A 27,965-nucleotide genomic window follows, 5' to 3' on the forward strand; every position below is an offset into this window, starting at 1 on the left:
GGGTTCTCTCATAAAGACATCATCCTAGGCAATTTGAAATGCATTATGATGGCAATAGCTCTCCTTTAATTGCTTGCCATTCAAAACTATACCCAAAGTTCTTCCCAAACAAAGTCATAACATCATCATTCAGCCCCAAATCACGCATGAGAGTAATTGATTTTCTAATACCTTTGAGCGTTTCCGAAGAAGCATTGGCAGAACTCCACGCACCTCAGCCAAACCAAGTTCTGATAGCATAGACAGCAATTACAGCAGCTTCCTCCACAAAGTGTTCAGGACAAAAGGATGCGAGCACTGCTGGTGTTAACTCACCAATGTGTCAATGCTCTCTTTTAGCCCATCCATTTTATGGGAAAGAACATTGACACGAATGCCAAAGAAGGGTTCCTTCCACTTTCAAAATTGCAAAGATGTCACTTTTCCTTATGCTCCATAGGACCTCAATTTGTTGGAGAACTTGAGTTTTATCAAATGGTAGCTTGGACAAAACAACCAACTCACTTCAACCCTTTCCTGAATTACATCCGGTCCTTGTAAAACAAATCGAGTAACACGTTTGCAACTGACTTATATGTTATTTTAATGGATAGCATAATTCTATCTACTAGACAGGGCATCAGCCCAAGGGTGCCACAGCTGATGACATACCCCTGGCAACTACCAAGTAAGAAAAGAGAGACAAACAACCAAGACTCAAAAGTAAACCTCATTCCAAACTTTGGAGGTCCTTCTCAAACCTCTCCTGCAATCAAGGACCGCGTAGCAATAGTCACGAATATCATCCAGCTTGACAGGCAATGGAATTGCCATCTCAAACAAACCGCTTACAAAGTAATTCCACTTCATCAATTTCCAGAGGAACAAACATTCTAAGACCAGGAAAGCAGTGAAAAGCCAGAACCCCACTGAGGACCTAATGCCACGAGCATTGAAATTTTGTCCAACTTGAGAGCCTGCCCGACTGGAGACATCTAGCCTTCGAGAAAGTCGTCGCATAACATGACCATTAACTATCTGCCCACTACAAATATGCATGATGCAATGACCCCAGTGAAAACATGGAAATGGATTATGACACAAGTGTATGAAAACCCAAGTTTACATTATTCAACAGAATCGTATCAATGATTGCAGTTAAATAATAATCCAGGGTTTACAATCACAGCAGGAAGTCTATCAATACCAGAGCTCATGAGGAAAATACTTCGCCTTCATTGTAATTTGGGAATGTAACGCATTCAGATATCTTGAACTTTGAAAACAAGACAAATCCTGGACTAAGAGATACAACAGTGAACAGCAATGCCTCCATGCACAAGCCAATTGACATCACCATCATCGTATAGAACATTTCTGTCAAATTCTGTGTGATTTTTGCCTTTTTCATATGCACAACTCATCCAGAAAAGGGCGATGAAGAAAGACAACTGTAAAATATGAAAGAAACTACATGGAAACAAACAAGGATCCACCTTGTATCTAAGAAAAAAAAGGCTCTACTTGCATCAGAAGAAAATATATCTTGAATCAGATCATGAAGAATAAGAAATAGCCTTGTGAAAAGTATGCTACATCCAAGAATAGATAGCATCTGCACAAGGGCATTAACATGTCCTGGCAACTACAATTTAGGTAGCTGCTCACAGAGATAAATGATGCAGTATCATGATACCAGCAGTTTGTGAAAATAATTCAGAATATACACATTGGTGAAGAAATCAAGGTGCAGGGGAATTATCACCATCCTGGTGATAGAACGATTCATAGGTCGCCACCCTAGGCTTGGATTCAGGCCGCTCTAGTTCCTCCATGAAACCAATGGTCATCTTAAGAAAGTCATCCATGTGTTTTTGTTTCCATTCCTTGAGAAGAGCATGAAGAAAAGAGTTTTACATTGAACGAACAGAAGAAAAATAAGATAATCAATAAAGGTTACAACAATAACAGTAGATAACTCAAAAAGGAAAAACAACAAAGAAGAGAGAAGCTTCAGTTGGTAGAAAACAGTAAAAAATACAGTTGCCGAGAAGAAGGTGCCGCAACTTCAAATTATGCAAGACGTTGTAGTTTAACCCTATATGACAACCATCTGCACGGAAGAAGAGATTAACCCAATCAAGAAAAAGGAAAACGAAGTACCTCAAAGTCCCAGTCTCCATACAAGTTTGGATCATGTTTGTTGCTCCAAACATAAGCTTCAGCTTCCAATTCGTCAGAACTATCCTGCAAAGGCCTCAATATCATCCCTTAGATAATGGGTATCTGGTAACCATGTATGTAAGGTATAATCGGTAATTTAACAGCAAAAGCAATAAGAAATCCAGTAGACATCTGAGGAGTGATTCATTTCATGACGAAAGCAAAAGAAAAATCACATAAATTCACAGAGAAGATAATATATGTTTTGCCTGAAGTAATCACATGAAGAGTGGGAACATCTTAATTCTTGACAACTAGGCAGAATCCGCACAATCTAAAATAACGATGGGACCCGCGAAGCCAGAAAAGCAATGAACTGAAAGTAGTGAGGGAACTAACCAACAAAGTGACCTGCACAGTGGTCCTTACATACTCGACATCCTCAAATGTATCTAAGACTTCCAGTTCAGGAACAGTGATTCCCATCAATACCTGCAAGAGAAAAAAATTGCAGGAAGCCATGAGGAAAAGGAGCGGTGGTTCACAGCTCGGTCGAAGACAGTTGACTATGGATGCATAAATCTCTGAGGATACATTCTTGTGATCATACCGCAAGGTGGCAATTTCAGAGGTTGAATAATATCAAATGAGAAGGTGCATCATCTAGCTATTAAAATTGGAAAAAGGGCAATCAGGCAAAAAGCAAGAAGACGACTTTAGTAACTCACAATTGAAGATGCTACTCCTTAGCCTCATGAGTTGATACATCGTATGTCTACCAAATAAAAGGCAAAGAGAAATGATCACAATGATTATTCCCGACAATGGAGAGAGACACAGACCTTGCCGGCGACGGAGTGTTTGGGGAGGGGGACAATAGCAGGATAAACCCGATCCTTGATGCTGAACCTGTGACTGTTCTTTTTTTTTTTTTTTTAACATTCGCATTTGCGACGCCCAGAGAGAGAGAGAGAGAGTGAGATTCGAATCGAATGGAATTGAATCTGGGAAAACGATGGAAAGAACAGAGGAAGAAGAAAAGAAAGGAGGGAGGGAACAGACAAGTCAGGGAGGAGGGCTGGGAAGGAAGGAGGGACGCGATTGAGGAGGGCCCTGACGACGTCGTCGGCGAGAAGGCTCCCGTATACGAACACGTTCAGCGACGCCGCCATCTTTTCTTCAGACCTTCACTGGCTCCGTCGTCGGCGAAGAATATCGTCATGGTCCCACCCACCCGGGGCGTCATTTCGTTCCGTTCGACAGAACACGGGCTTTATTGAGGGCCCAGGCCCATGTCTGCATTTGCAGGCATCTGCATCTCATTCTGGGTTCTCTCCTCTTTCTCTGTGGATTACCTTCTTTACACGCCACTTTTTTTTTTTTCTAATCTGTTCCCGACCCAATGGAAACACTGCCCTGGCAACCGAGCCGACCCACCCATTCGTTCAGCCTCAAAGGTAGATACTTTTAGTATAATTCCAGGCAGCAAGCAAAGCATCTCGTTTCGATCTTATCCCCACTTCACCTGGTATCGTCCCCCAACGCTTATATGGACTCCCCTCCCATGAGTCTCTCGACTCTGCACTCGCTATGTCTGATCAAAATGCTCTCGACCTCTTGGCTTCTCATGGGGTCACTCGTCTCTTGTCTTCTCATGGCCAGGTTCGTACCCTATTCATTTTGTCGTCCTTACACTTTGGTCATGGATCATCCTTTACTGATTGCACTATTTTCCTCTTCTTTTTTTTTTTTTTTGGGCAGGTTCCCCTCTCATCCCTTGAGAACCAGTCAATCTGCATCCTCTTCTCTGCAAATTGGTGCAGACCGTGTAGAACCTTCATCCCTCAGCTGGCGCAGCTGTACGAGACTGTAAATGCTGCTGGTGAGCATCCGCTTGAGATCCTATTCGTTTCCTTGGATCATGACGAGGATGCTTTCAATGAGCACTTCCAGTGCATGCCCTGGCTCGCAGTCCCCTTCGACGTGAGCTTGCACGGACGGCTCAACAAACACTATCGCGTCCACCGCATCCCATCCCTCGTTCCCTTGACCTCAGAAGAGATACCAGGTCACGATGAGTTGATTGGTTTGGTCGAAGATTACGGAGCTGAAGCGTTCCCTTTCACGAAGAAAAGACTGGAGGAGCTCAAGATTCTTGATGTCTCCAGGCGCGAAGATGGAAACTTGGAGCACCTATTGGCAGGGGAAGGTCGAGACCATCTTTTCCTTTCTGTCGGTGGAGCTGGAAGGGTATGTTTGATGGTTGATCGATGCTATTCCTTTTGTTGCGCATGTTGGTGCTACTGCATTAGTAACGCGTCTCTCCTATTTTCAGCTGCCAATTACCCATCTCATAGGGAAGACGATAGGGCTCTACTTCGGGGCGAGTTGGAGTCCTCCGTGTTCTGATTTCACTGGACAACTCATGGAAGCTTACGCGGAGCTCAAAGCAGCCGCCAGAGATCAATGCTTCGAGGTCATATTCGTTTCGACGGATGGTAACGAGGAATAATTCGACGCGAACACGCGCAGCATGCCGTGGCCGTTCATGCCGTACGAGGATAAGAGCCGAAAAGATCTATGCAGAGTATTCAACGTCCGGAGGATTCCGGCATTGATAATCATAGGCCGAGACGGGAAGACGGCGAGCAGAGAGGGGAGAGAGATGGTGTCGGAGTACGGGGCGATGGGGTTCCCGTTCACGGAGGAGAGGAGGAGGGAAGTGGAGGAGTGGCTGAGGAAGGAAGGAGAGAAGCTGGGGAGGGAGGTGAAGGATGCAAGGCACGAGCACGTGCTGAAGCCGGGGATGGCCAAGGCGTACGTATGCGACTCGTGCAAGAGAGGAGGGAGGTTCTGGGCATTGTCTTGTGAAGACTGCAACTACGATCTTCATCCCACCTGCTTAAATTAATATTATTAAACTTAATAATATAAACTCATAAATTGTAATAGCTGTATTTATCCTATTATTAAAAAGGTTATTTTTAAACATGGAATGAATGTATCTTCTCCAAAAGTTGAAATGCGTTTGGAGAGAAATAAATGTTTAAGAATGTAAATCGATTTAAGAAAAGAAATGCTTACAATTAATTGTTAAGAGGAGACCAATGAGAGATTTACAACAACACGCAAGGAAAGAGAAGGAATATCAAAAAGACAAATTTTGAAGATAAAGATGACTTTATATGGTTGATTTTAGAAAGCATAGGAATAGAGACATGTGCTTTCCACATGGAATTAATTGGTAACTCACAGTGGTGTGTGTACATTGCTAATTTTTTCCATTCTCTTGCGATCTAGTATCGCCATGCATAAGGCACGGAGTGTCGATGCGCAGCACAATTGATTACATTGATGGCTATGCTAGAGCTTGATTGTACAAAATACCAAAAAATTTACTAGAGGGATTAGGAAGTTTTACTCGTAAATTCCATGAGATTTATTTTTTTGATTAGTAATTTTGGCAATAATTTGTGTGTATATATGTTTTGGAGAGGAAATACTTTTCTGACAATATTGTCAATGGACGGTACAATTTTAATAGTAGATCCACACATCATCACCGTGCATTTTGCACAAAATACTTATTGATTGAAAAATTACGTGGTAAAAAATAAGCGATAATCTTGTCGGACTATTAGTCAAGTAGCTCCCATTTTAGAGAAAAGAAAATTTTTGAAACCTTTTTGTATGTAATAATACGAAGTGAGTGGAATTTACCCCGCTCGACAGGAGAGGAAGGGCAATATGTGCTTGGCGGCGTGGATTTTGACACTCCGTCTTCTCGCCCGCTCTCCCATGAGAAAATATTAGGTGTGCTTCGAGCGCCAACTCATCTTTGAGTCAGTCCACTCAAAAATCACCACGTGGCAATCCGAGTCCCACTGTTGATATTAATTTGTGCGCTCTGTTAAGCTTTCTTCTCCGTAATTTTATTCCATCGTTACCCTCTCCCTCTCCACTTTTTACTGTCGTTTTCTTCTTCTCACATACGGACGCCACCGCCATAATCAACCCACAATGCAAAAGCAGAAGCGGTACTCCGCCATGGCCGACGACTAGCCATAGCCCATAGGTAAGGGTCGCTATAGCGCGGATTTGGCGAGGACCGCCCACACAGTATCTGACGAGGGCTTGACCCTCACTGCCTAGGTGAGGGCCAACCTCGCCGGATCTAGTGAGGCCTCGACCCTTGCGGCCTGGGCAAGGGCTGACCTCACCGGATTTTGCGAGAGCTCGACTTTATCCTCCTGGGTGAGGGGCTGAAGGCGAGGGCGAGGGCGAGGGCGAGGGCGAGGGCGAGGCAGTCTGGGAAGTTGAAGGTGTCTCCAACATTTGATGATGTGGCTGGGGAGAAACGCAGGTGAAGAAGTTGTGGGTGTATGGGCCTTCCTTCGTTAGACAAGAAAAGTAGGGAGGAAGAGAGAGATTCTGTTGCAAGTAACGAAGGGTAGGAGAGAAACTAACGGTGAGAGAGGAGGAGGAAAACAATTTGACAAGTGGGACCCAACTTGACACGTAGGGATTTTTGAGTGGACTGATTCAGAGATGAGTTGGTGCTCTAGGCGCACCTAATGTTTTTGAAGGAAAGTAATTCCTAAGATATCGCAGCAAAAGAACATGCCCAGGATAGTTGAAATTAGAGGTGGCCATTTGTAATCGTGGGCCGGAATCGGCCCGTTGATCGGGCCCATGGTTCCATAATTTTGGGAACCGGCCCGTTATTTAAAAAAAAAAACCGGTTACGGTGGGTCCCGCTTGCCCCACCCCCCAAACAAAATAGGCCACAACGGCTCTTTGGGCCGTTTCCCTTTCATTTTTAATTTTTGCCTATAAATACCTATCATCTCCCTTTCATTTTTCTCATAAATTCTCTCAACAATTCTCTCAAATTCTCTCAATTCGCTCAAATTCTCTCAATCTCGCCTCAATTCTCTCAATCGGATTTCCGATCAATTCTCTCAAAAAGGCAAGTGGAAGCAGAAATGCTGACAAGGGCAAGATGACTATGGGAGATTCCGAGAATCTCATTCTTGAATATAATCCTCGTGAGTATGCATGTTGGGAAGACAACGACGATAATATCAACTATGTCCCGATTCCGAACGTCGAGCATATCACAACACAAGAAAGTCTTCATCCTCCCACTAATGTCGAAGAAACGTCAACGGCAAATGAGTCGGAACGGAAGGGCCGAGATAATACATCCGACTTGTGGCTACACTTCGACAAGGAACGTGATGAAGGTGAAGGTAAGTATAATATAAAATGTAAATATTGTTCGCAAACATATAATTTACTAAAGGAGACGGCTACGGAACATTCCGTCGGCATCCGACGAAAAAAATCCAACGCAAGCGGGGATGGACAATACGCAACAACAAATTTCCGGGTACACCACTTCTAATCCTCATCCTATATTCCGTTACACCGATGCACTTTATAAACAAACATTAGCTGAATATGTTACCCTTGATCATGCTCCGTTTAATACTGGTGAAAATTTTAATATGAAATATTTGATAAATACTGCGTTGGTTCCGCAAGCACCAACTATTCCAAAAAATACTCTTAAACGCAAAGTTTTTCATCTTTATAAAAAAGGAAAAAAATCTTTAGCAAAATTTTTTACGGAATTCAATGGACGTGTGCATATAGGTAGCGATATTTGGAGTGATCTTTGGTAAATTCATTCTTATATGGGTGTCACGTGTCATTGCACAGATGACGATTGGACCATTCAAAAAAGTCTTATTGCATTCCGAGTTTTTTATGAAAGACATTCGGCTCATAATATTTATAGAATAATTATGCAAGTTTTAGAAGAATATAATTTGATAAATAAAGTATTTTCAATTGGTTTTGATAATGCCGCCGCAAATACCGCTTCTATTCCCGAATTAGAAAATATTTGTAAACCCACTTTTGGCGGATAATTTTTTTCACATTAGATGTGCTTACCATGTTTTAAATTTATGTGTACAAGATAGTTTACGAACTCTTGACACTTCTTTCGCCCCAATAAAGGGTGCAATTATATTTTTATGGAATCGTTTTCATTTTATGAAATCATGGAGAAATTTTTTTAAACAATATGGGAGAAGGGCAAGAAGATTTCCAAAAGATATTCCGACTCGTTGGAATTCTACGTACGAGTTGCTTAGCAAACTTTTGATTACAAAGATTTATTATGTATGTTTATTTCACAAAATATTCCCGAAATTACTTTACTTCCGCAACATTGGGACATTTGCAAAAAAATTTTAGATTTTTTGAAAATTTTTAATGATGCTACTAAGACTTTATCTCGTATTTATTATCCTACTACGCATTTATTTTTAATAGAGTGTGTTAATATCGGTAGTGTTTTTAGTGAATATGAAAATGATACTGAATTAGCTCGAACTATTTTGGTAATGCGAAAAAAATGGTTGCATTATTATTTGCAAATTTTTCTTGTCTATTTAGTTGGTATTGTTTTTTATACACGTATTAAATTAGACGGTTTACTAGATTATTTAAATGTGTATTATCATGATTGTTTACATTTGGAAGATTCAATAGATATTTCAAATATACAAGGAGATATTAAAGAATTTATACTAGTATTATATGGGGAATTTTGTTGTAGATATGGTTTAAGTGATTCTGGATCTTTACAATCCACTGCCTCACGTAGCGAAGGTGGTAGTTCACTTAGTAGATGGTATAATATGCTCAAGAGTAGGCAAAAAAAAAATAAAAAAGGGCAACATGTAGTATTTCTGAATTAGAAAAATATTTAACCACTCAATTTGAGTTTCGTGATGCGGAACATAGTACAGATTTTGAAATCCTAAAGTGGTGAAAGTGTCACCAAATCGATTACCTAATTCTCGTCCTCATCACTCGCCGGATATTAGCAACCCCTTGTTCAACGGTTGCGATTGAACAAGCATTTAGTGCTGAAGGATTAGTTTTGGACTCTCGCCGTTCAAGATTAAGCCCGGAGTCCGTGGAAGCTCAAGCTTATGTCGACGATTGGACGATGGCGAAATTTCGACACCAAAAGCTGGATCGAGAACACAAATTTTTTAGCGAGGATTGTGGAGATATCACCGCTATGGGTACCACAACGGGTAGCGACGATTGACGATGAGGTAAGTTGAGGTTATCAAAGGTAAAAGAACTACATGGGCTTTGATTCTTCTATCCCCAAGAAGATATGTAGGCGCTTAATGATAATTCATTAAGTTCAAGCCCATTCCTCCTCTCTCTTTTGTTTCCCCACATTTTATTACAATGTACAATTTAATTATATTTTATATTTTATAATTTATTATGTTTATTTTATTATTTATTATTTTAAAAATTAAAATTTAAAAAGGAACCGTAAGGAATTGGCTCGGGAACCGGCCTGGAACCGCCGGTTCCTATTCGGAACCGGAACCGGTATTTTCAACGGCCGGTTCCGGTTCCACCTTTTCGTGGAACCGGAACCGGCCATCTCTAGTTGAAATACCGATCGAAGAGTACATCACGGAATTCGGAGCGTACCTTATTGTTCACGGATTAAATGTCGCATTTGCAATCTTCGGGATGAATCCGGCAACGCTTCGTTGGAGGAGAGTTCGTTAAGAGAATCTATGAGTGGGGAGAACGTCGTATCACTTTTCTAGGGAGAACCGTCGTCTTATCATGCAAGACAACGTTTCTTTTTATTAAAAGGGAACTCTCTTTTCTATGGGCTGCACAAAGGTTATAGGCTTGGCCCACATGGGCGGCTCGTAACCATTAAACAACCTAACATCTCTCACTCGCCCATGATGGGCTAAACCATAACTCTCTCCTCTTTGTAAAGTTCATACTGACAAATAGTCTGTGCTACCAGCATACTACGAGAGCTCATTACCTTACATCCGTTAAGAGTATATAGCAACTTAAATTAGGCATGACTATTTAGAATAAATCTAGTATGCCTCACCCTAGATCTGTCATTCACATTTACATCTCTCTTGATTTCTTTAAATAACATATGTTGTATTCACTATTATGATCAATTTCAAAACAATCATAATTGACCGGTCGGAGAATAACAACTATAATGTGAGTCAAAGATATATCGATCTTCTCATTCCCTTAAACCTCTCAATTTCAGTTTAGCTCATTGTTGACACCTAAATTTTGATTTTTTTTATCATGCATAAAAAAAAGGGTAGTTTTAGTTCCCACAAAAAAAAAAGAAAGTCAATAAAGAGAGAAAGAATCATGGTCTAGGCGTGGGGAAATCAAGCAGAATATATTCATACATCAGCTGAAGGAGCAAAAAGAAATAAAAATCAAGAAGATATGCGTGAATATTTACAAAAAGGAAAGACCATCTCTCAAGATGCACATTTTTTCTAATATAAAAGGGGGTCTTCCACGTTATTTGAAGGATAGAGGGGCTGACTAAAAAATTAGAGAGAGAACGTGAGAACAACGGGAGAGAAGTCCTTGGCGATCCTTCCCTAGCTTGCGCTGCAGCTTCCCTCCGTAGAGCCTCCTCTTCTATTTCCGTTGGCAAGCAAGAGGACAACTGGTTGTTCCTTTCCTGCACCACAAGCCGGTTGTCATTGATTGGAGGGCCTTGGCGAAGCAGCACCATCTTCCTACGAGCTTCCCTAAAAACGAGCATCACAACAAAAGGGAGAAGAGCTTGGAGTGTGGGCTCGTTTTCTCTGGATTTTGTCCAGACTTGCTAAAGAGATCAACAGATTTTTGTTAGCCTTTAAAACATTTTTCCGTGTTTTGTCTTGTTCACGTGCAGCTATTGGTCTCTATTTTGTTGTTGAACCTCCAATAACAAGCCGCTAGGCTTGACCTGTACTTGGAGAATAAATTGTTTACGTCGCCAAAGATATCAACGAACCGTAGCAACATCAGCAGATATTTTGAATAGCCTCTACGACGAGTTGCCCACCTTGAATTCTCGTGGAGTCCCGTGAGCCGCCGGTCCCTCCAGTTGTCCTAGCTGTGCAAGGAGGGTCCCCATCAAGCAGGTCCGTGAAGGCAAATCTTGGGCTGCAATTTGTGGTTCGAAAATCCAAATCAGGAAAGTGCAAATTTTGCAAGACAAGGTAAGTTTCCTATCTTGAGCTTTGATATATTCACTTGCTTATTTTGTGATTTATTTACATATCTTGAATATTGCATCAAAGTGGATATTTTTTCAAAATACAGGTTGATTAGGAAAATTTCTTTTCCTAATCCGCAACTTGTCATACGATCGAGAACGTCCATCTTTAGGATTATTGATGGAATACTCGATTAGGCAAGGATTTGAGTTCAATCGTTAATCGTAGGATTACGAATTAAAGATTGACTCAAATATTCGCGAAATATTTCAAAACTTGATTGATATATCCACTTTCTTGATTGACATTGATTGGCATATTCACTTTCCTAATTTGATTTGAATTGTTTGATTGTCATATTTTTTAGAATATACCCGTCGCATGATGTAATCTAAAAAATTCTAAAAAATTGCATTCATTCACTTTGCATATCTGAAAATTACATCTTTTAAAAAAATAACATCATGTAGATATTGCATATCTAATTTTTTATTTAGGTTAGATTGCATACTAGAATAGAAATTGCATGTTTAAATAGAATCTTATGTTTAAAATGATATATCTTCAATATATTAGGGTTTAGGTCAATGTAAACTCTAAAATATACAAGATAAAAATTGTTTTGACATAGTTCTATTTTAGGAAATTAATTCATCCGAAAATATAAAAAAAAAATCATTCATTCTTGCCATGTCATCCATGCCATGTCATCCTTGCTGCGTCATCTTTGCCATGTCATTATTTCTTGCCATGTCATACTAGGTTGCATTTTAGCTTAAATTGCATATTAGAATTGCATGTCTTCTTTTTAATTAATACACGTGTCACGCAGTTAATTTAATCATGGTCCTACTTGTGCATTCATTTAGTTTGCATGTAATCTAGTTTAGTCTTGCATTTAATCCATGCCATTGCATATAGTGTAGTCTCTCATGCATTCATATAAAAATCGAAAATTAAAAAAAAGAACTATTTTGTGTGGCGCATGCTCCCTTGATTATATTGACTTCTGGATGTTCATTAATTGATTGTGCACCCGCATGATAACCTTTGTTAGTGACTTAGGTTAAAATCAATGTTGCCTTCTCTAATGATTTTTCATGAAATAAAATGGTACCGAAAGGGCGTTAGAGTAATCCGACGTAATCAAGTCCCCGAACTCTTAATCTCTGGTTCGTAGGAATAAAATAGTTCTCCCGCTATTTTATTTAGGTTTCTAATCAACCTACCATAAATGATTAGTGGCGGCTCCAAAATTAAAATATATTGCATGTTAATCAATTGAACTTCAAGTTGCGATTTGGTATGGACTTGGGAGAGTCCGAGTTAGGTTGGTTAAATAATTAACCTGATAATCCATTAGCCTGAAAATTTTTCTGAATTTTTAGGTCGCGACACTCGCTTTTCTAGAAATGTCTCATTAGATCGAATCATCCATGATCATTGGCAACACTCTAAGATAGCAAACACTGAAAAGAAACCTTGAGAATAAATAAGAGTCTTGAGAGCACTAATTGAGGAACTATTATCCTCAAGAGTCTCACACGACTTAAAAAGTTGAGGTCAAAATTTTTGCCAACTTTTGTTGGTCAAATAATACATAATAATATGAAATACGTATTACGATATTTTCTCATTTCCTATGGAGCATATGTCTTTACAAATAATACGGTACGGATGATAGTTCAAACATATCCAATGTCTAACTTGAGTTCACTAATCTACTCTCTTTTTAAAAATTTTTTCATAATTCACATTTGGCATTTAAGATAGGTAAGGTGAAATATGTAGGTTACTTTACTTGTGGACATAATAAACATTATGACCTCATCTTAACACTTAGTAAAGGAGGTATTAGTAAAGCCATGGAACCCATGTCGTCACTTGGCCGAATCTATCAGCTCGCTGTCTAGGAAGAGAATCAGTACCTCGCCATGTCGGAGTACATCAAAGTCGAAGGAACTATCCTTCTCGCAGCTTAGGGGAAACCCCAACATAGAGGGTTAGCTGGGAGGACAAACGCCGAATCTTGGAGACCACTCGCGGTGTTAGGGTTCGCTGATGGACGCGAACAAAATAATATTAAAGGAATGGATAGCCATAATTCAATAGCACGATTGGATGGCTAACGGTAATCATTTCTAGCTTTCGGCTCCAACGCCTCCTATGAGGCTATGCTAGCATTGTTTTTTAAATCAACTGTTCCATCTTCTATTACGTCATCTCAGAGAGGAAATGGACAAAATAAAAAAGGAAAAGGTAAATTATATTGTGATTATTGTAAATGTCCGCACCATACAACAGATACTTGTTGGAAATTGTATGGGAAGCCTGGAGAAAATGGGAAGAAAGAAAAAGAATTCTTGATTTATTAAGTAACAGAGTAAAATATCGACAAAGGCAATCAAGCAATTACTAATGATTAGTATCAACAACTCATAAAGACCTTGAAGCAGTTTGATGTTTCCGAGAAAAATGGGATTGTTTCAGGTACTTCCTATTGTTGGATGAACTGTATTTCCAAATGATGCATGGATAATGGATTCAGGTGCTAGTGACCACATTGTGCGTGATAAAAGTTTTTTTTCCCAAGTCCATGGAAATTTAGATTCACTGATTTCAATTCATAAATGTGAACGTTGAAATGTTATAAGCTCCACCAATTCGAAAATATAAGCCCTCAATATTATTGGCCCGCATCATCCAACAATTCTCTCCCTATTTGATGGGTGGTCCAGTCCATTCTTACCCCCTTTGCCCTTCAAAAAATCTGTCAGGAGCCGAACTTATTCCGAGCCATCTCTCTCCCGATGCTCCCATCTAAGTATGACCCTAGTTCATCCACAAACCATTTATCTCCTTGAGAAGATCCTACTCTTATATGGATGTGGGTTAAGCTCTCGAAAGGAGTACTTGAAGTGACTATACAAGTTAGTGGCCATTAGGAGGACGGGAGTGGTCAACTTACTATTAGCCTTGGAAAATCTCGCTCTCCCTCAATGTAATGGTCGATACGGTAATTGGATGTAAGTCCTGTTTTCTTCGTTACTTGAGGTTAGAGGAAACGGGGTATTGGGGGAATTGGAGAGAAACGGAGGGGCCAAAATGACAAGAGTCAGCGGAATGAGTGTCTGACAAGGCGCAAAGAAAGTGGAAGCAAAACAGCAAAACAGCAAAGCAAGACCACGTTAGTTCCATTTCTATGGACGGAGAAAGAGATGATGAAAGAGAGAAGGTTGCTCTTCCTTCACAAATTTGGGGTTTACGTGGTGTCCTAAATTCAAAGATTGAATAAGGGTGTAAACAGCATGACAATGTGTAGTGAGATACACGTGGGTTCCGTCCAAAACCTTATCATTACTTCACTTATGCAAGAAAAGGATAGCTCCCATGACTTCGAAGAAACTGTTCATGATTGTAGAAACCTGTAGGGAAAACCCGAGAAGCATTTGCATTTGAAACTTCCACTATCATATTCACCCATCAAGGAGAGGTTCAATTGCCTAATCGCCTCAAGTTGCTAGTATAAGCTCTAGACATTTGTCGTCATGACCCGGTCCAAGAAAGGAGCGATTCCCGATGGGCTTATAAGACAGCGAAAAGGACATGAACGAACCGAGTTGCATGTCGAACAGAAGAAGAGCATTTATGAATTGTACATAAGAAATTAAAGTTAACTTGTAAAGAAGGTATTTTGATATAACGACAACTCTTAACATTGAACGGGCTAAAAAGCAAAGCTGTGAGGCTAATGTAGAATGGGCCAAAGGAAACAATAGCTCCAATGAATTAATTCAGAGTCACATTCGTTCTCTCTGTACACTCATTTGGGGTTAGTCAAGAAAGAGGGACAAAGGTAGACGCAAATCCATAAAGCGATCGTTTTCATTTGTTTGGACATACTAAACTTTGACCGGACTTGACAGCTCGATGGAATCTAGAATCAGACATCTGTTTTTGAGGATTGATGCACTAAAGAGATTCTGAATGATGGCTGGAAAGATAAATGTCAAAGATTCCACCAAATAATTGAGGAGCAACTGTGCTGTATTTGATTTGCTGGGTACACTTGTCCTTTACCTCTGGCTTTTACAAAAGATGAGAGATGAATCAGCATTTTCACGTAGTGGCGGCAGACAAAACTAGGGCATGTGCCTGTGATGGAATCCAACTTGAGTTCCGAAAACCAACAAGAGAAAGAGATTCCATGAAGATATCCCCACAAGTTGATTTGGAAAGAAAGTTCAGGAACAGCTGCGCTATGCCGTGTCGAACAGTGTTGAGGAACAAAATCATAATCGATCTCGAGTTGTTGGGTTCCCTCATAAAGACATCATCCTAGGCAATTTGAAATGCATTATGATGGCAATAGCTCTCCTTTAATTGCTTGCCATTCAAAACTATACCCAAAGTTCTTCCCAAACAAAGTCATAACATCATCATTTAGCCCCAAATCACCCATGAGAGTAATTGATTTTCTAATACCTTTGAGCGTTTCTGAAGAAGCATTGGCAGAACTCCGCGCACCCGAGCCAAACCGAGTTCTGATAGCATAGACAGCAATTACAGCAGCTTCCTCCACAAAGTGTTCAGGACGAAAGGATGCGAGCACTGCTGGTGTTAACTCACCAATGTGCCAATGCTCTCTTTTAGCCCATCCATTTTATGGGAAAGAACATTGACACGAATGCCAAAGAAGGGTTCCTTCCACTTTCAAAATTGCAAAGATGTCACTTTTCCTTACGCTCCATAGGACCTCAATTTGTTGGAGAACTTGAGTTTTATCAAATGGTAGCTTGGACAAAACAACCAACTCACTTCAACCCTTTCCTGAATTACATCCGGTCCTTGTAAAACAAATCGAGTAACACGTTTGCAACTGACTTATATGTTATTTCAATGGATAGCATAATTCTATCTACTAGACAAGGCATCAGCCAAAGGGTGCCACAGCTGATGACATACCCCCGGCAACTACCAAGTAAGAAAAGAGAGACAAACAACCAGGACTCAAAGTAAACCTCATTCCAAACTTTGGAGGTCCTTCTCAAATCTCTCCTGCAATCAAGGACCACGTAGCAATAGTCACGAATATCATCCAGCATGACAGGCAATGGAATTGCCATCTCTAACAAACCGCTTACAAAGTGATTCCACTCCATTAATTTCCAGAGGAACAAACATTCTAAGACCAGGAAAGCAGTGAAAAGCCAGAACCCCACTCAGGACCTAATGCCACGAGCCTTGAAATTTTGTCCAACTCTAGAGCCTGCCCGACTGGAGACATCTAGCCTTCGAGAAAGTCGTCGCATAACATGACCATTAACTATCTGCTCACTACAAATATGCATGACGCAATGACCCCAGTGAAAACATGGAAATGGATTATGACACAAGTTTATGAAAACCCAAGTTTACATTATTCAACAGAATCGTATCAATGATTGCAGTTAAATAATAATCCAGGGTTTACAATCACTGCAGGAAGTCTATCAATACCAGAGCCCATGAGGAAAATACTTCGCCTTCATTGTAATTTGGGAATGTAACGCATTCAGATATCTTGAACTTTGAAAACAAGACAAATCCTGGACTAAGAGATACAACAGTGAACAGCAATGCCTCCATGCACAAGCCAATTGACGTCACCATCATCGTATAGAACGTTTCTGTCAAATTCTGTGTGTGATTTTTGCCTTTTCCAGAAAAGGGCGATGAAGAAAGACAACTGTTGGCGGGCCCACAACAGGTCACGATTTGGGCTGCGATAGACAAGGCCCATTTTGGGATTTGGCCCTCGATGGACCCACTACGCGACACAAATAGAGCCTTGTTAGCTCATTATTGGGCCTCCCGGAAAGGCCCACCACATTGGTGGGGCATTCGACAGGCCCCCTGCGGGGCTTTGATTGGGCCTTGATGGGCCCACCACGAGGCCATAAATTGGGAAGGTATAGGGAAAGCCCTTGAAAACGATGGTCTAGTACCCCCCCTCTCTCTCTCTCTCTCTGTATAGCTACTCCAGGGAAAAGAAATTTAGTGGGTGAAAAACGATGGTTCTGGAACTGTATCTTTCCTTCTGGTTTCGTAATGAAGTCTCGGAGTGTGCCTAGACGTGCATCCCTTTTCTCTTCCCATGGAATTCTCCATGAGTGTTCATGCACTTATACTCCGCAACAAAATGGGGTGGTTGAACGTAAACATCATCACCTCTTAGAAGTTGCACGTGCCCTTAAATTTCAGGCTTCCATTCCAGAAAAATTTTAGGGAGATTGTGTGGTCACGGCAACTTACCTAATTAATCGCATGCCGACTCGAATTCTCGATGGGCGAATTCCTTTCGAATTACTTTTTGGGAAGAAACCCGAGATTCATCATTTGAGATTATTTGGTTGCTTATGCTATATTAATACTATGGGTCCTCGGGACAAAATGGGTCATCAACCCCGTCAATGCATCTTCATGGGCTATCCAACTCTTCATAAAGGTTATCATGTCTTCGAACCATCTATAGGGAATTTCTTTATAAGCAAGGATGTTATATTGCATGAAAATGTATTTCCTTTGCAGGATGAAGCATCCTCAACTGAATATTCTAAGTCCTCAAGTAATAATCGTCGATTCTTATCCGAAGAGAATTTGTCTCCAAATCAACAATTCTCACTTATTGCACCTCCCGAACATTCGATATCTCCTCCAATGATGGAGATTACTGAGAATTCTTCACCATCGTGGATTGTTCAATTGAGTGCCTTGAAGTACAACATGAAGAGAGCTCCATTTCTCCTTCAACATTATCACCTTGAGAAGACATTGTTGTAGAATCTATATCTCTTATTCCGGCAAATAATATTCAGCCTCGACAATTAGGTCGCGCTTGTAAGGAACCATCTTTAATCCTATTGTTCTGACACCAACATTGTTAAGGGACGACCTCCGTCCATGCTCTGATGCCAACCTTATTGGGACCCCGACCTTAATCCAAACTCTGATCGCATTCTGTTTTAGTACATATAGTAGGGTGCATGCGGAAGACTGAACTAAAATACAAGTGCATGCAAAACGGATGGCAGGTACAATGCCTTAACGAGTATGGCCTTACTAGGTTTTCCCTAATCTTTAGCATTCATACATGTCATTCAAACAGTAAAATTAGTTAACCGATTTAGTAAATAGATACTCATATATAATAAGCGGTTTAGTTACATCATTTGAGGCCAAAATAAAACAAAGCAAAAGCAAACACCTGGGAACATAAAAAAGATAACGATTCCCATCCGACTGGCGGGATCCATGTAATATCTCGCCTTCACCACCTCCCCTACCTCTCGGCCAACGTCCAAAAAGTGACTGTCGTGGCTCTCAGATAGCAAATAACCTACCTGTACCTCTGGCCCTCAAATATCTACTATTCCACACTACCGTCGATATCGTCACTCCCATCGCCTCTCGAAGCATAGTAAGGTAAGGGTCCAAACAGCTGGCCTGAAATCATTCCAAACACCGACACGAATCTGAGGGGCACCAGTTTCATAGGCGAACCTATGTCAGCCAGAAAAAAACGGTGCTCTTAAGAAAGCGCACATTGAGAAAGTCAAGTGCCTCTTGCTCCTCTGAGATGGCAGAGTAGCCCCAAGGAGTACCATAACGGGTGAAGGGAGTCACGAGTGTGATCAGCATAACTAAAATCTGAAAATGGGGCTTCAACAACAAGAATGAGTTCAAAAACTCAGCAAGATAAACATCTAGTCCAACAATTAACCAGTCCATTAACCACCCAAATCAGGCAACCCACAAGTTACAACATATTCTAATAACATAACAAAACCATCAAGGAAGAACAAACAATGACAAGAAGAGACAGACCACATACCCACTAATGCCATTGATCGGATCAAACTATATAACCCACTACGACCCGTGACGTGCCTTATATAGCCTGTCGACCACAGGCTTGAATTCCCAATTCAAGCTTAATTCGAAGCCGTCCATGTCGACTCTCACATTTACCCAACCATCCATGACTAAATAAGTAATTCGTTAAACTGATGATGAGGGCAAGTGAAGCAATTCTAAGAGCAAACTCCTAAGGTTCTCAGCCCGCTCACACGTGCACCCTCAATTCGATTCGTGCTTGTCCAATGACAATCAGGATGATCGAAACTCGAAATCTAACCACCCATAACCTCGGGACCAAGGTTCCAGCAACAAAACCAACATGCATCACCATTTTCTTGGCCATACAAGTCGATTCCCCACCCCACACACCCATGTTCAAGTTTCCCAACACCTGCCAACTAGGACGGTTATTGGATTGCCTAAAGATAAGGTTAGATGTTAACTTGCCTGGGATGAAGTTCCAAAGGAGTCAGAAGCAAATTCGGCGAAGAAATGAGCTCGGTTCCTTCCTTTCGCTTCCTCGCGGAGTTACGGGTCGAGGAGCACAGGCAGCGATGGTTATGGCGGAGCTACAATGATGGAGCTGAGGATGAAAGTTCGTCGCCGTCGGGGTTGAGAGGAGGCGTCGTTGGTGATCAAGCAAGCGCGAGTGAGATGAGCCGAGAGACGGTGCGGGATTGCGGAGTGGACGTGGGACCCGGGCGGTCTGTTCATGCAAAGAGGAAGGGAGTTTGAGGTGAAAGGATGGGTGGGGGCCTGATATATGCCACAATTGGTGGGGCTTAAAGGCTCGACACTCAATTCGTGAGATGTCTCTAGCGCGAACCAATTCTCGTTGAACCAGTCACGTGTAGATTCCAAGCCAACGCCAACTCAATCGGTCAAATAATTTACTGCGCCCATTTCTCAATTTCACTAATCAACTCAAAAATTATCTGGCGAAAATTCAGACCGTCACAATGCCACTCGTCCACCCACATGGACTAAGGACTATGTCTGCGCTACCTCAAATTCATCAGGCACTCACTACCTTGTTTTCTCCTATGTTTCCTTTAATCGGCTATCATCGGAACATATTTATCATATTAGCCGTATCTTCGAGGAACAAGAAACATCCTCCTACAATGAAGTAGTCATCGATCCAAGATGGCAGGCAGCCATGGAAGTAGAATTGCATGCATTAATGGAAAACCGTACTTGGAATATTATACCCCTACCTCATCATTGTAAACCAATTGGTTGTAAATGGATGTACAAAACCAAATATAGAGCATATGGATCCATTGAAAGATACAAGGCTAGTTTAGTAGCCAAGGGTTTCACACAATGAGAGGGTTTCAATTACCATGAGATTTTTTCTCCGATGGCAAAAGAAGTCACGATTCGTTCTTTCCTAACCATTGCTGCTTTTCGTGACTGGGAATTACATCAAATGAATGTTCACAATGCCTTTCTCCATTGTGATTTGGAAGAAGAAATCTATATGGATCTTCCACAGATTTACGAAGACAGGGGGAGTCAAGAGTATGTCGTCTCCGCAAACCCCTTTATGGTCTTTAAACAGGTTTTTCGACAGTAGTATGCAAAGTTTACTACTGCTTTCACAGCTTTTGATTTTAAACAGTTGGGACATGATTATGCTCTCTTTACATGGATAAAAGGTGCATCATATATCTATATAATGATATATGTTGATGACATACTAATCATTGGAAGTGATGTATCTGCGATTAAGAATCTCAAAGAATATATGCATTCTACTTTTCATATTAAAGATCTATGACCTCCCAAATATTTTCTTGGTATTGAGATTGCTCGATCAAACCTAGGAATATCTCTTAGCCAATGAAAATTTGTCCTAAAGATTATATCATAAGCATGTCTATCGGGATGTAAGCTAGTAGATATTCCTATCGAGCAGAATGCCAAGTTGACCATAGTTGATTATGATGTGGGATCATCGTCCCATAGTGATGACCCATTGCTCAAAGATCCATGAAGCTATCAGAGGCTCTAGGGAAGCTTATCTACCTTACTATGACAAGACCTAAAAAATTTTATGCAGTGCAAATACTTAGTCAGTTATGCATAACCCAAAGCAATCTCATATGAATGCAGCACCGAAAGTCGTGAAATATTTGAAGAAAAGTCCAGGACTTGGAATACTTCTCTCTCGAGGGTGCAATATGGAGATGACAGCCTATTGTGATACGGACCATGCTACCCGCCCTATGACCGGAAGATCGATTACTGAATTCCGTATCAAGTTTGAAAAGTCATTGCTCTCATGGAAGACGAAGTAGCAATCAATCTGTATCATTGTCATCGGCTGAAGATGAATACTAAGCTATGACCAAGACTAGTTGTGTGATAGTTTGGATGTGAGGTCTACTTCTAGACCCGGGTGTATGGGTTAAAGGACCAACTTCATTATTTTGCAATAATGATATAGCACTAAAACTTGCAGCAAATCTTATTACTCATGAAAGGATAAAGCATATAGAATTTGATTGCCACTTCACTCAAGATAAGATCCAAGAAGGTATAATTAAGACAAAGGTGAAGGGATTTATCGGAACCGAATCGGACAATCACACAGAGAATCGAGAAAAATTGAAAGACGCACGAGATTACCCGGGTTCACCTCAAGATTAGGGCTACGTCCTGCAAAGAGATTTCACTATATTTTTCGGTTTACAGCCAATTCAACACAATACAATGATAAAATCGAATAAAATATATATGCCCAAAAATGGGCTAAAAAACCTAAAACCTCTTAATTTCACCATACGGGCCGGCTTAAATAAAAGCCCAAACCCATAGAGGTTTCGGGGGCGCTGCCCCCGAACCCCCGCATCCCGCGCGTAGGGGTCATATGTCGTTGGGTAACACTTCGGTTTCCCTAAGCTCACGTGAGCGTACTCGATGTGAGAGACAAAGGTCCCCGAAGTATTCGCCAACTCCAACATTCTCCCACTTGGTGGATACTTCGCGCAAATGAGAGCCCTTCCAATATCATTCTTCTTTAATCCAATCGCAGCAGAGCACCATTCAAACTTCGCACTTGTGATGGCTTTAGTAAGGAAGTCTGAACTATTTTCTACCGTGTCGACCTTTACAAGTCAAACCTCATTATTCTCCACTTTTTCTCTGATGAAATGATATTGAATATCAATATGCTTTGTGCGTGAGTGAAACGCCGGATTCTTGGCTAAATAAATAGCCCCTTGATTATCACATCTCACATCTACAGACCTTGCTCAAAACCGAGCTCGGTAACCATACGCCTCTTTTCCGGCATGAGTAAGAGCCATATACTCGCCTTCGTAGAAGAAAGCGCTACCAAGCTTTGCCTCCTACTCATCCAACTCAACGCAAGACCAAACAATGTGAAAACAAACCCGCTAGTGGACCGTCTACTATCAATATCCCCACCCCAATCAGCATCTACATGGCCTAGGATATCAAGCATATTTCCATTCCCTGTACCTTCATAACACAAAGAAAAATTCGAAGTTCCACGAAGATACCTGAAAACTCTTTTGATCGTATTCTAGTGTTCTCTACCCGGGTTAGACATGTATCGGCTTAAGACTCCCACTGCTTGGGCTATATCTGGACGCGTGCACACCATAGCATACATCAAGCTACCCACTTGCACTCACGTATGGAACTCGGGCCATCTCTTACTTCTTCATCCGTTTTAGGACATTGCTCTGCAGATAGTTTGGTCCCTAAAGGTATAGGGGTACCAACGGGCTTGCAATCTATCATATTGAATTTCTTCAAAATTTATTTGATGTATTTCTCCTGCCCTAGCCATAGCTTCCGTTTCTCACGGTCCCTCCTAATCTGCATGCCCAAAATAAAATTTGCAGGCCCCAAGTCTTTCATTTCGAACTTTTTAGCCAACAAACTCTTCACGGACTTCACCATCTTCACGCTATTCCCGATCAACAACATATCATCCACATATAGCGTAAGAATGACAAACCGATTGCTCGTCCTCTTCACATAAACACAATGATCAGAATTTGAACGCACAAAATCAAGTTGGAGCATATACGTGTCAAATTTCTAGTACCACATCCTCGGTGGTCGCCCATATAAGGACTTTTTCATTTGCACACCGATTTTCTTTTCCTTTTACTTCAAAGCCTTGGTTGCCTCTATATATCTCATCCTCCAAGTCCCCATGAAGGAAAGCTGTCTTTACATCCATCTGTTCTACTTCAAGATCATATGCACTGCTACGACATGTGACAAACCGTATCGAGGTCAATTTCGCCACGGAGAGAAAATCTCGACATAGTCAACGCCTTCGATCCAGAGTACCCCTTAGCTACAAGCCTAGCCTTGTACTTCTCTCTGATCCCATCCGGTTTCGCTTCGCTTGAACACCCATTTACACCCATTGCCTTTCTATCTTTAGGCAATTTACATAGGCTCCATGTCTCGTTATGATCAAGCGATCGCATCTCATCTATCATCGCGAGCTCCCACCGATTCGCATCATCCATGGATCTCGCATCTTTTACGAACTAGGATCATCTCCGTAATGCTCAAAGCATGAAACGTACTCAAAGCACTAAGGGAGTATCGAAGTGGTACCTTTCTTTCCCGCGTCGATCTCCCGAGAGCCGGCATGCTATTCGTATCCGAGTCTTCATCCGAATCTACATCCTCGACTTCATTAACCGAGTCCCCTTGCTCGATTCGAATCGATTCTTCGGCGTGTCTTGTGGAACCATCTCCATAGTTTCAGCTTTAGGACTTTCTTCAAGCACTACCACTTTCTTGGGCTCCTCCCCTTTATGTGTGCCAACCTGGGATTGTGATTCACGAAAGACGACATCCCCGTCGTAGACTATGGTCTTTGATTCTGGATTCCACAACTTATAGCCCTTGACCCCTTCCTTGTATCCGAAAAATATGTTCTTCTCATACTTATTGTCAAGCTTACCCCGTTTCTCCTTGGGTACATGAACATATGCATCACACCCGAACACCCGAACATGTGACAAATTCGGCTTCTTCCCAAACGCTGCCTCATATGGTGTACGATCCTTCACCGATGAGGTCGGTGACCGGTTCTTCAAATAACAAGCCGTGGCTACGCTTCCGCCCAAATTTCGCTCCAAACCTCGCCTAACTCAAATGCATCTCGCCTTTTCTATGAGTGACCGATTTAACCTTTCGGCCACCCCATTCGTTGGGGCGTATATGGAGTCGTCTTCGCCTTGCAATACCATTATCCACACAAAATTGCTCGAACTTATCCGAACGAATTCACCTCCGTTATCCGTATGAAGGACCTTGATCTTCCCGCCCAATTGATTTTCAACAAAGGCCTTAAATTCACGAAATTTTTCGAATACATCCGATTTACTCTTAATAAAATAAATCCAGCTATATCTCGAAAATCATCTATGAATGATACATAGTACCGGATCCTCCAATAGATGGAGTCGGAGTAGGTCCAAAAACGTCGTTGTGAATCGCTCGAGAACCTCATTGCTCTCGTACCGTGTGTTGGAAGCTAACTCGTTTGTTTTCCATGGAGACAGTGTTCACGAACCCGAAACCCATAGAGCATTTTGGAACTCCTTCTACCATCGACTCGAAGCTAAGGTAGACGCCCTTTTCACCGATGTGCCCTAACCTCGATGCCACAACATGAACATATCATGTCCATCTTCCTTTGCCTTTTCAAACGACACCATCCTTTGTTTCCGAGCAGCTTGTATAATGTCCTCGTAACGGACTCCTCGTGCAATCACAATAGAACCACGAGTCATCTTGCACAAATTTTAACCTTATAAAGTAACCCCGAATCGGCTATCGTACCGACCGATAATAGATTTCTACTCATCAAGGGTATGTGCATCACGTCCGGAATAGTCTTCACGATGCCATTACTCATCCTCGGCTTTACCCCCGCCACGCCCGACAACCGAACCTGCAAGATCATCTCCGAGCATGACATCCCCACCATTATTTTGCTCATATTCACAAAATCGGTGTCTATGAGGCGTCATGTGGTATGAAGCACCGGTATCGATCAACTTGGATATCCTTTTGATTTGCGCCATACATGCAGCGGCCAAATACATATCTCCCGCATCGACCTCCTTTTTACCCGAGGATGATTCAGCTTCCTTCTTAAAAACTGGCTTGTTTTTACGGTTTCGCTTCACATGGCCCCATTCTTCACATCTCCAAGATTGTACCCTCCTCTCCCTACTCTTCGATCGCCCACGAGATTTGGACCTAGACCCTTTCCTATTGAGTCTTCTCGCTGGCCTTCCCTAGCCGCCAATGCCTCTTTACGGGAATTTCCCGATCCCTTTCTTCGTGTCTCCTCGTATAACAAAGCGGAACACACACTTTCATATGATAATTCTTTATCCCCACCACCGATCACAACAATCAAGTTATCCCATGAATCCGACAGTGAACAAAGCGGTGTTATCGCCTTATCATCATCCTCAAACTTAACACCGATTGATACGAGTTGACTAATCAACGTGTTAAAGCTATACGAGATGTGCGTAAAACGAGTCGCCCTCATGCATCCGAAGATTATACAGCTTTTTTCTCAAAATAGCTTATTAACCAACGACTTACTTTGATACTGGGCGACTCCAGTTTTGCCACAAGTCCTTGGCTGTAGGTTCGCTCATCCTTTCGAATACGTGAGACAAAGCCGAATCAAGCCCTTTGCTTTCCGATCAATCCGATCCCAGTCTTCAATCTCCTTTGGATCCGTCCTTTTGGAAGACGTCTCGTCATTCTTCCCCGCTTCCTTGCATGATTCCCTTATCACGACACCGGGTTTCGCAGCAATGGGCCTTTCCGTTTCGATTGCCGACCAAAGATCTCGATCGCAAAGTAGATCCTCCATCTTCATCTTCCACAGATCGAACCGCGTCCCATCGAATTTTTCGATCTCAATCCGTGACCCTCCCGACATCTCTGATAAACCCTAATCTCCCGAACACAAGGCTCTGATACAAATTGAAGGGATTTATCGGAACCGAATCAGACGATCACACGGAGAATCGAGAAAAATTGAAAGACGCACGAGATTACCCGGGTTCATCCCAAGATTAGGGCTACGTCCTGCAAAGAGATTTCACTATATTTTTCGGTTTACAGCCAATTCAACACAATACAATGATAAAACCGAATAAAATATATATGCCCAAAAACGGGCTAAAAAACCTAAAACCTCTTAATTCCACCATGAGGGCCGGCTTAAATAAAAGCTCAAACCCGTAGTGGTTTGGGGCGCGCCCCGAACCCCGCCCGCTCACCGGCCGCGGATCGGCCACCGGGCAGCGGAACCCCTCGGGAGGCGCCCTCGAACTCCCCGCCGGGGCGGGACACTGTGTCGGGGCGCTGCCCTGAACCCCCGCATCCCGCGCGTAGGGGTCATATGTCGTTGGGTAACACTTCGGTTTCCCTAAGCTCACGTGGGCGTACCCGGTGTGAGAAACAAGGGTCCCCGAAATATTCGCCAACTCCAACAAAAGGGAATTGGCACCTCGGAATAGACTGCGAATATTTTCACCAAACCCTTATGTCAGAGACAACACACATATCTCCTATACAAGCAAGGTGTCTTGGACATATACAAGATACTAGCTTGACGGGGAGTGTTGGAGATATGCCTTAATATCGAAGATACAATTAAATCCATCTAGGATTTGGATTAATTGATTGAATCAGTTTAGGATCACAATTGATAGTGTATCTTTCTTTTTTTCCAGTTATTATTCATACATTGCACCATAAATACATGTAAAGAATGTAATCAGATCGTCAAGTGAGACTACAAAGAAATTCTCCTCTTCAATTCATTTCTTCCACATTTCGTATCAACAACTCCCAGATGGTTTAGAACTTTTTGCATAATTATGAGGCTTCTCCTTTTTCTTTTGCATGGCGTCTATTATAAAGTTGCATCTCCAGGCCGTTCACCAACACCCAGCAAATCTCTTTTGTCTCCTCACATGATTGTGCTATAGATGCTTGAGAGTTCCCCATATGAGTCTCTTTTGACCAGCAAAGCTTGCGTTTAACCTATATTCGACTACAAACTTCTAATTTGTATTACTGTCCCAGGCGAGGAGATCATATCAGGAGCTCAGCGTGTCCATATTCCTGAATTTCTTACCAAGCATGCAGAGACATGTGGAATTGATGTGAAGACTATTGAAACATACATCAACTCTTTAAGGTAATCCAGTTTGGTCATCTTTGTTTTCGCATAAACGGTCGATTTCTTGTGCTATCATTGATGAAATTTTACGATAGCTTATCAAAGCCTTGATGATCCAAATTCGATGCTTGGTCTGCTAGTTGATCAGAGGTGAAAGTGATTGTTTCTCCATTATGTCGAGGGGAGAGTTGTCAAAAAAAGTCCAAAATCTATTGCGCTTTTGCCAATTCAATCTTAAACCTTTTGTATTTGTGCCAATTCAGTCCATCCGATCAACTTTCACCGGCCGGCATTGACGTGGATATGGGCTGGCGCTAATCGGATAAATTTTAATAATATTTTATTTTTCTCAAAATTTTCATTTACTTAATTATTTATTTATTTTCTTTTTTTGGTTCATCTTCAACCACCTATCCCTCGCCGACATAAGGAATTTTCTCTTTCCTAAGAGAGAGAGAGAGAGAGAGAGAGAGAGAGAGGACTTATCTCATCGCTGGGTGACGCCATGGTCGGGCGAGGCAGGGTGAAGGACTTATCTCATCACTGTGAGACGCCATGGCTAGGTGAGGCCGAGCCCACCCAGCCATGGTGACGCCAGATCTGGG

The 27,965-nt window shown here is 41.7% G+C and overlaps 2 protein-coding genes and 2 long non-coding RNA genes across 8 annotated transcripts; 2 read left to right on the forward strand and 2 right to left on the reverse strand.

Annotated features, from left to right (window-relative positions):
• Positions 1-447: 447 nt before the first annotated feature.
• LOC115733132 (AIG2-like protein D) lies at positions 448-3,469 on the reverse strand. 5 transcript variants are annotated; one of them, XM_048277860.1, is made up of 7 exons: positions 3,205-3,469; positions 2,985-3,057; positions 2,542-2,634; positions 2,143-2,226; positions 1,745-1,865; positions 832-974; positions 448-745 (listed from the first exon to the last, which is right to left on the reverse strand). In XM_048277860.1, exons 1-7 carry the CDS (start codon positions 3,312-3,314, stop codon positions 710-712), a joined length of 660 nt encoding a protein of 219 aa, XP_048133817.1. In that variant the 5' UTR covers positions 3,315-3,469; the 3' UTR covers positions 448-709. The 5 variants fall into 5 exon arrangements, with proteins under 5 accessions (XP_048133817.1, XP_048133819.1, XP_048133821.1 ...); XM_048277862.1 differs by lacking the exon at positions 832-974 and having other exon boundaries at positions 3,205-3,463; XM_048277864.1 differs by lacking the exon at positions 448-745 and having other exon boundaries at positions 841-979; positions 3,205-3,462.
• On the forward strand, positions 3,002-27,840 carry LOC125314776. The gene is made up of 3 exons (XR_007198206.1): positions 3,002-3,118; positions 14,726-14,730; positions 27,810-27,840. It is a non-coding gene; the product is annotated as an uncharacterized LOC125314776 (long non-coding RNA).
• LOC115733133 (probable nucleoredoxin 3) lies at positions 3,586-5,149 on the forward strand. Its single transcript, XM_030663797.2, is given in 3 exon segments — positions 3,586-3,804; positions 3,904-4,392; positions 4,478-5,149. Coding segments are annotated over 3 exon segments (1,137 nt in total). The 5' UTR covers positions 3,586-3,732; the 3' UTR covers positions 5,054-5,149.
• On the reverse strand, positions 15,999-16,925 carry LOC125314775. Its single transcript, XR_007198205.1, has 2 exons — positions 16,382-16,925; positions 15,999-16,295 (listed from the first exon to the last, which is right to left on the reverse strand). It is a non-coding gene; the product is annotated as an uncharacterized LOC125314775 (long non-coding RNA).
• Positions 27,841-27,965: the final 125 nt, after the last annotated feature.

Source organism: Rhodamnia argentea, chromosome 4 (genome assembly GCF_020921035.1).
Source record: "Rhodamnia argentea isolate NSW1041297 chromosome 4, ASM2092103v1, whole genome shotgun sequence".
Lineage (NCBI taxonomy): Eukaryota > Viridiplantae > Streptophyta > Magnoliopsida > Myrtales > Myrtaceae > Rhodamnia > Rhodamnia argentea.

Excerpts from the sequence above, each read along its gene's own strand:
- LOC115733132 (XM_048277860.1), bottom strand. The coding sequence starts at position 3,314 with ATGGCGGCGTCGCTGAACGTGTTCGTATACGGGAGCCTTCTCGCCGAC. Across the intron at positions 2,635-2,984 it reads AACACTCCGTCGCCGGCAAG|GTATTGATGGGAATCACTGT; the intron begins GTCTGTGTCTCT and ends TTTCTCTTGCAG. Across the intron at positions 2,227-2,541 it reads CTGTGCAGGTCACTTTGTTG|GATAGTTCTGACGAATTGGA; the intron begins GTTAGTTCCCTC and ends AGGCCTTTGCAG.